The following is a 9,334-nucleotide window of genomic DNA, read 5'->3' as shown; positions in this document are numbered from 1 at the left end:
GTTTCGTCGTTGCCACTACCGCGAGCTATAAATTTCAAGCCTCTAACTCGCTTCCCGTTCCCAGGGAAATATAATATATGCATGTCAAATTTCAAGCATCTAACTTATGCAGTTTAGATTTTTTCATACATTTTTTTTTTACCCGCCAATTCCCATTTTTCAAAATACAGTCATAACTAAAATTTATATTTACTAAAGTATGCATGCATGCTTTTATTCGTAGCATGCATGCTACATTGAAAACATCTTACGCGGTTTAGATTTTATCATACAAATGTTTTTTTTTCCGCTAACTCCCGTTTCCGTGGGAATTTTGCAATATCCAGTTGCAACCTAAGCTTTAAGTTAACTATGGTACCTGCATGCCAAATTTCAAGCGTCTAACTTAAGCGGTTTAGAATTTTTATACAAAAGGGTTTTCCCGCTAATTCCTGTTCCCGTGGGAATTTCGAGAATTCCTTTCTTAGTGCACCTCTACGGTACCTAAGCTACGTCCTTTCCTAATTTCAAGTGCCTACGTTTAGCCGTTTAGGCTGTGCATTGATATGTCAGTCATTCAGTCAGTCAGTTTCACCTTTTATATATTTAGATATTTCCGTCATACATGATTTCTATGTAACTTTAACCATTAAGGCTGCTCACGCGACGGAAGCTTAAAAAATGGAGTAACTTCTCCCGTTTTCCCAAAATTTCCCTTCACTACTCTGCTCCTATTGATTGTAGCGTGATGAAAAGTATACTATAACCTGCCCAGGAGTATGAAGAATAATTGTACCAAGTTTCATTAAAATCCGTCCAGTAGTTTTTGTTTCTATAAGGAACATACAGACAGACAGACAGACAGACAAAAATTTTACTGATTTAATTTTTGGCATCAGTATCGATCACTAATCACACCCTGATAGTTATTTTGAAAATATATTTAATGTACAGAATTGACCTCTCTACAGATTTATGATAAGTATAAGTATAGACTAAAACTAGATGTCGCGTGGTTCGCTCGCAGCAAGCTGCTCGCGTGTCCTGTATTAGTTCGAAGCTTTTTCCCGCCATTTTTTTAACGCGATAGAATTTGACCAAGACTTAATAGGTCTCGTGAAATCAAAAAAGTTCTAGGTGCTACAGTTTTGCCAGGCCGTAGGGTGTCTCCCTGATGCGGAGCAGTTTTCCACGATGATGTTCCGATCACACCCCTATACATCATTTTTACACCCGAGACATTTTCTGGAAAAACAAAAATTTGTATGGCGGCCATCTTGGTTTTCGGCCATTTTGTTTTTTTTTCACCGGCGATAAGGTTTGACTAAGATTTTAATAGGTTTGGTGAAAAAACAAATGTTCCTGGTGCGATAATTTTGCCAGGCAGTAGCGTGTTTCCCTGATGCGGAGCAGCTATCGAAAACTTAGACGTATTTTCATACTCGACATGACGATCCGATCAAATTCCTCACACATATTTTGTACTCCCGAGGCATTTTCGGGAAAACGAAAATTTTGTATGGCGGCCATCTTGATTTTTCGCCATTTTTTTTTTTTTCACCGGCGATAAAATTTGACTAAGATTTAATAGGTTTAGTGAAAAAAAAAATGTTCCAGGTGCGACAGTTTTGCCAGGCCGTAGGTTGTCTCCCTGATGCGGAGCAGCTATCCCAAGTAGCAACCGATTGTCTTAAAAGAGAATTGTAGATATCTTGAAGGCAAGTAGACTAAATCAAGCCCTTGTCTTGGATAAGTCTTATAGGTCTCCAAGATATCCCTCAAGATGTCTTGAAGATACAGTTTAGTAAAAGTGGGAACATACTTTACAGACTTAAGACAACGCTAAGTCAGATTTAAACCCTACTTTAGAATTCTTGTAGTATCACTTAATACCAAGAATGTATACTTGAAGATATCTACAATACTTAAAACACATAATAACGGGTTCTTACCGCGTTTAAATGGGGATATGAGACAAACAATGTATCTACAATACTTAGTTAAGATTATAGGATTGATTGCACTGAGTCAATTGCAACTTAACGAAGTAAAACTTCAGGTCATACTAAAACGATTTTTACTTCACGCGTCTTTATCTATACTTATAATAAATGTGTAGAGAGGTCAATTCTGTACATTAAATATATTTTCAAAATAACTATCAGGGGGTGATTAGTGATCGATACTGATGCCAAAAATGCAATCAGTAAAATTTTTGTCTGTCTGTCTGTCTGTCTGTATGTTCCTTATAGAAACAAAAACTACTGGACGGATTTTAATGAAACTTGGTACAATTATTCTTCATACTCCTGGGCAGGTTATAGTATACTTTTCATCACGCTACAATCAATAGGAGCAGAGTAGTGAAGGGAAATTTTGGGAAAACGGGAGAAGTTACTCCATTTTTTAAGCTTCCGTCGCGTCAGCAGCCTTAATGGTTAAAGTTACATAGAAATCATGTATGACGGAAATATCTAAATATATAAAAGGAGAAACTGACTGACTGAATGACTGACATATCAACGCACAGCCTAAACGGCTAAACGTAGGCACTTGAAATTAGGAAAGGACGTAGCTTAGGTACTGTAGAGGTGCACTAAGAAAGGAATTCTCGAAATTCCCACGGGAACAGGAATTAGCGGGAAAACCCTTTTGTATAAAAATTCTAAACCGCTTAAGTTAGACACTTGAGGCATGCAGGTACCATAGTTAACTTAAAGCTTAGTTGCAACTGGATATTGCAAAATTCCCACGGAAACGGGAGTTAGCGGAAAAAAAACATTTGTATGATAAAATCTAAACCGCGTAAGATAGATGTTTTCAATGTAGCATGCATGCTACGAATAAAAGCATGCATGCATACCTTAGTAAATATAAATTTTAGTTATGACTGTATTTTGAAAAATGGGAATTGGCGGGTAAAAAAAATGTATGAAAAAATCTAAACTGCATAAGTTAGATGCTTGAAATTTGACATGCATATATTATATTTCCCTGGGAACGGAAACGTCGCGGCCGCGGCGGCGTTTGTGGGGCGGCGACAGCGGTGGCGAGGCGCGGAGGGCGGGGGGGGGGGGGGGGAGACCCTGGACTGAAATCGGACTTTGATTTAGCTTCATGAAACCTCTTTGTGAAACCTGCTTTCACGTAGCGACACAGGAATAGTGGTTATAAAAAATGCCTGCAGACAATTGTTCTTATTATAATTGTACAAATTCTTCGGAACAGAAGTCAATGTTCCGTTTTCCGTGGAATGACGTCAACCGCCTAAAAGTATGGCTTGAGAATTGCGGTAAGTAGTTAAATGTTTACTTTTATTTATTTTTAATATTAAACTGCAAAAAGTTATCAAACAAACAATTTGAAAGAATCAATGACAATCAAGACTGGAATAAAATAAAAAGAAATACCTACTTAACATGGTGGTAAAGTTATTGCCACTCCCCCTAAACCCTGGCAACACTGACGCGTAAATGTCAAGACGCGTATCTTAGTTTTAATTTCGTATTTTTATTATAATCATAGTTTTTAGTCGACTAATTTACTTGTATTTGTGTTAATTTTAGTATATAAAGTGTGTAAAATAGAAATTTGTGTATTTGAAGTGGAAATACTGGTGTAAATTCAAATCAGCTGATTGTCGTACGGAGACCAACGGACACCGACGTTACAAATTCGAAAATACGGACTAAAACCTGGGGAGTATTGCTTTGTTCCATATTATTACATTAGCTAGCGATAAATATTATTGCTATAACATAATAGTACACAGATCACACCAGAGATTAAAGTCCAACCTCACACCCGGCGCCGTTGTAGTCTCGCTTTGTTTTGACGTTAAGTAGAAACATAGTTGACGACAAAAAAACGGAAACACACAATGTTTTTCTATTTATTTACACACTTACAATAACATTATATTGTCGGCATTATATTGTATATTGTAGCAGTGTAAAACATAACTTTTTACTCCACAAATTAGACATAAATAACGTACACAAAGTATTTTGTTATGTAGGTACTTATTGCAGATTGCTAAGTAAAATATTATTAACAATATTATAGGAATTTTCTATTTTTCTTGGAATAGTTACTGCTGCCTTTCCTTTATTATTTCAGATTCTGTCTAGTATGGCTCCCTGCAGCAAAAAGGACCTAGAACAAAAACTGAAGCAAGCCCTTCTTGAACTACAGGCGTCTCAAGAAGAATGCAAGAAGCTTCTAGAAGAACATGAAGAGAGTGAGGCAGAAGTAATTAATGTAAATAATAGAATACTGTCTTTAAAGAACGAGCTCACCGAGTTAGATGGTCGGTATAAGGACTTGCAACACCAACGGGACTACTTACAATCCGTGATCAACTCACAGGATGAATGTCGAAACAACCATGAGGCTGCTCTAAATCGTATCAGAGAACTAGAGCAACAGGTTGCTATAGCCTACAATACAATAAAAGCTCATGAAGACCAACATTCCATCAACGAGTCACAACAAACTATGGCGTTATACAATGAGTTAGTCCGTGGAGAAAATTGCCAAAATAATGAGTCCATGACCATAGATCTCACCTCAATGAGTGATAAATATAGTGATGATGATGAAGGTTGTGAAGAAACACATAAATTGAGACAAGAAAATTGTGAGCTCCAACGCCAATTAGCACGTTTACAGCAATTATATGGGAATGCACAGAAGGAAATCACTGAACACATCAAGGCAACAGAGTCCCTGGTTATTAATACGGAACGGCTTGAGTCTCTGGTGCACGACCGAAACCTGGAGCTGGAAACACTCCGCGCCAAAACAAGCAGCGAGTCTAGCGAGGATTTGCAGCGCGGGGGGTTGGTCGTAATTTCTGGAGCCTCACCGTCCACTAGCGCCGCATGTACCACGCTGCGCGAGACCGCTCCGCGAGGTACCGCGCCCCGTAGGGCTGCGAGACGCAGAGCCGCGCCGCCCAGTGCTGCGTCGCCTATTGCTGCGCCGGCCAGGGCTGCATCGCGTAGGGCTGCGACACGCAGAGCCGCACCGCCCATCGCCGCGTCGCCTATTGCTGCGCCGGCCAGGACTGCATCGCGTAGGGCTGCGACACGCAGAGCCGCGCCGCCCAGTGCCGCGTCGCCTAGTGCTGCGCCGGCAAGGGCCACATCGCGTAGGGTTGCGACACGCAGAGCCGCGCCGCCTATTGCCGCGTTGCCTAGTGCTGCGCCGGCAAGGGTCACACCGCGAAGAGCTGCGAAACGCGGTGCCGTGCTCCCCGACGGTGCGCCGCTGTCCGCAGTGATGTGCGACACCGCACCGCCCAACAACGAGCCGCCGTGTGCCGCGCTGCCAAGTGTCGCGCCGGCCGGTGATGTGCCGCCGGGAGCCGAGCCGCGGAGGGTCAGAGTCCGCGGAGCCTCGAGGCGCGGGGCGTCAGCGGCGGTGCCGCCGTCCGCGGCGCAAGCGCCTGCGGCGCCCCCGCCCGCTGCGCCCCCGCCCGCTGCGCCGCCAGGTGGGGCGCTGCGAGGGCCCGGAAAGGTCGCGACCCCATTGCCGGACAACGTCGCGCCCCAGAAAGACTTTGTCCCGCGTCTAACGAAAAAGACTGTTGTGTTCTCGGACGATATAGGCATAGGTTTAGGACCACTTTTAAAAAACTCTTTTGATCATGACATTATTAATGTGTGCATGCCTGGCGCGTCATATTCACAAATCATCACAAAACTATTCCAGTGTAAATATGATGCGAACACTACCGTTATTCTTTTAGTAAGCAATAGTACAGGGCTCACAAAACAGCAGTTAACTAAGTATCATAGGTCGCTAATGACTGTTGAGTGTGGAAACTTAATTATTTGTTCGTTTCCATACTCAAATTCATTAGCTAGTGAGGAAAATAATTATATATTTTCTCTCAACCAACACCTTTACAACAGAACCTGTCATCACAGTAATATTATTTATTTAGATTTGAATAAGTTTATTCAAAATTGTTTAATAACGACAGATAGAATATATCTATCTAAGTACTTTAAAAAAAATATATGGTCAGTACTAGTTTTTTATATTACAGACATTTCTGCCAGACCAGGCAGTAAACTTATTGACTGTACTGTCTTCTACAGCACAAAACCTTTTATTGACGGTAGTCAGCCATGTACCACGAATGGTACTTCATCTTTAAACTAGACAATAAGACAAAAGAGAAGCTTGGAATATTAAAACTAGTTCACCAAAATATTCAAGGCTTCTCTGGCAAAGAATTGGACATAGAATTATTTTTAGAGACATTTTTTATTGACATTTTATGTATTACTGAGCATTGGTTTAAGGATTATGAATTGTTATTCGGTTTTGAAAATTATCATTTGGCTAGCGCTTTCTGTCGAAAGATCAAAATACGTGGTGGCTCCCTTATTTTTATCAGAAATAGTTTAAAATATAAAGAACGCAAAGATATTACTGGACTTTCGATAGAGGGCACTATGGAGATTTCATGTATAGAAACAGAGAAACATATTGTTGTGGCCATATACAGACCCCCATACAGTGCTAACTTCACAGTTTTTGAATCAGTGATGGAAAATGTACTGAAGGTCATATCCAAAAGTAATAAATCTATTATAGTGTGTGGAGATTTTAACGTTGATTTATATGAAGTAGATTCAATTACAACTAGATTTCTAAGTTTGTTTACATCTTTTAACCTTGTTAATATATTTATGGAGCCAACTAGAATTACAGAAACAACTGCCTCATGTTTAGATAACATTTTTTGCAATTGTGATTTCCAAGATAACAGTATCCTTAACTGTTTTAAGTCTGATCACAGTGGGCAGTTGGTTAGTTTTCCAGTACTTAAAAATGTGCAAAAAATTAAATTTAGTACTCGACCCATCACTGATAATCGGATAGAGAAATATCGAAATAGTCTTATTAGTAACTTACCTTGTCCAAACTTTGATACAGACAATCCTGACGATTTTTACAGGGATTTCTTCACTATTATCCATAAAGAATTTGAAAATAATTTTCCTCAAAAGGTAGTTACCAACAGTCAATCATTCAAGTTCAGTGACTGGGCTACCGTAGGCATTCGCAAAAGTAGAAATACTCTTTATTCTTTATATGAGGAAAAAACGTATACACACGCTGATAGTTTCAAAAGCTACGTCAAAAATTATTCTAAAATATTTCGAAGAGTGTGTTATACAGCCAAACAGATGCATATTAGTAGTAAAATAAAGACCGCGGATAATAAAATAAAGGCAGTTTGGCAAGTAATAAATAGTGAAACAAAGGCTTCTAAACCGCGTGAATTAGAATACAATATAGAATCGGGCACTGGGTTAGTAAAACAAGATAAAGATGTAGCTGAAGTTTTTGATAAATTCTTCACGAACATCCCTGTAAAAACTACAGAATCTCTCAGGTCCTCTCCTGTTCAAGCTGATATATTATTAAAAAGTAATGTTACTGCTTGCACTGAATTATTTGATTTTAAACGCGTTGATCCGAGTAGTATTGTTAAAGTATTCAAACAGCTGAAACTTAAAACCTCGAAAGATTTATGGGGATTGTCTGTCAAATTGATGAGCTCTGTTATTGATATCTTAGCACCATATCTAGCTTACATCTTTAATATGAGTGTTGAAAATGGCACTTTTCCAAATTTAATGAAAATCAGTAAAGTTATACCTCTTTTTAAATCGGGCACAAAATCAGACCCCACGAATTATAGACCGGTTTCTATTCTACCAGTACTTAGTAAAATTTTCGAGAAAATTATTCTCGACCAACTGCTATGTCATTTTAATTTAAATAACTTACTCCACAGCCAGCAGTTTGGTTTTACTAAGGGTCGGTCTACAACAGACGCGAGTGTCACATTTGTTCGACACATTTTCGATGCTTGGGAGAAGTCGCAGAATGCCGTAGGAGTATTCTGTGACTTATCTAAGGCGTTCGACTGCGTGGATCACGAGACCTTGCTTTTGAAATTGAGGCACTATGGACTAAATAATGGAGCTCTCAGTTTGTTAAATTCATATCTAGGTGGTAGGATACAAAAGGTACAAATCAATAGTACGACTTCTTCGGGCTCTCATGTTCAAATGGGAGTTCCTCAAGGATCCATTTTGGGTCCGTTTCTTTTTTTAGTGTACATAAATGATTTACCTTATGTAGTACAGAACCAAGCTGACATTGTGCTGTTCGCGGATGATACTTCTCTTATATTTAAAATCGACAGAAAGTTAGAGGAATTTGACGAAGCAAACAGCGCTGTGTCGCAGGTTCTAAGTTGGTTTACAGTAAATAACCTAGTTCTAAATGCTAAGAAAACGAAGTGTATTAAATTTGTTCTACCAAACGTAAAGAAAGTAAATAATAACATTAAAATTAACGACGAGAAACTAGATTTTGTTGAACACACAGTTTTCTTAGGAATTACTGTAGATTCAAAACTTCAATGGGGCCCACATATTGTATCACTAGCGGGCAAGCTAAGTTCAGCAGCATATGCCGTCAGAAGGATCCGACAACTCACAGATGTACCCACTGCTAGACTTGTCTACTTCAGCTACTTCCACAGCATAATGTCTTACGGTATTTTGCTGTGGGGTCGAGCCGCTGATGTAGAAACTATTTTCATCATTCAAAAAAGAGCAGTTCGCGCTATTTATAAGCTGCGTTGTCGGGACTCTTTGAGGGAGCTGTTTAAAGAAATAAATATACGGACGGTCGCAAGTCAATATATATATGAAAACATTATGTATGTACGTAAAAACTTATCTCTCCTTCCGAGAAACTGAGAAAGGCATACTTACAATACAAGAAATAAACATAAAATTGCTATTCAAAATTCTAGATTAAGTAAATTAAATTCATCTTTTTTGGGGTTATGTATACGTTTTTACAATAAAATACCAGATAATATTTTAAATTTGTCAGAAAATAAATTTAAAGCTCACGTGAGGCTTACTTTATGTAAAAAAGCTTATTATAAGATTAATGACTACCTAAATGATAAAAATGTCTGGTATTGAATGTGTTCCTCTAGTTATTAAATAACTTGTAATGTATATCCTCATTGGTTTTTAAAAGATGTGTTGCTGTTGCAGTTTCTTGTCATTTCTTCTCCTCAGCCATAACACCTTGCGAAATGACGTAAATTCAAAAATGTTACATTGACCTTCAACAAGTTTATCCATGATAATTACGTTGAATAAATGATTCTGATTTCTGATTTCTGATTTCCTATTTGCTAGACTATTATTATTTTGACAATCGGTTTATCATTTGTCACCATTTAGTTTACCATAATTAATGTAATACTTAAAATCAAGCTGAGATCAACAGTTTAGAGCAGTAG

General features: G+C 38.7%; 1 protein-coding gene across 1 annotated transcript; it reads left to right on the top strand.

Annotated features, from left to right (window-relative positions):
- The first annotated feature begins 4,110 nt into the window (after positions 1 to 4,110).
- LOC126381372 (WASP homolog-associated protein with actin, membranes and microtubules-like) lies at positions 4,111 to 9,334 on the top strand. The gene is made up of 3 exons (XM_050030866.1): positions 4,111 to 4,894; positions 5,261 to 5,473; positions 9,309 to 9,334. The coding sequence occupies exons 1-3, from the start codon at positions 4,111 to 4,113 to the stop codon at positions 9,332 to 9,334; spliced, it is 1,023 nt and encodes a 340-aa protein (XP_049886823.1).

This window comes from Pectinophora gossypiella, unplaced genomic scaffold (genome assembly GCF_024362695.1).
Source record: "Pectinophora gossypiella unplaced genomic scaffold, ilPecGoss1.1 Pgos_47, whole genome shotgun sequence".
Taxonomy (NCBI): Eukaryota; Metazoa; Arthropoda; class Insecta; order Lepidoptera; family Gelechiidae; genus Pectinophora; species Pectinophora gossypiella.
The sequence above is the reverse complement of the archived record's forward strand: the minus strand, read 5'-3'. Positions and strand labels throughout refer to the sequence as shown.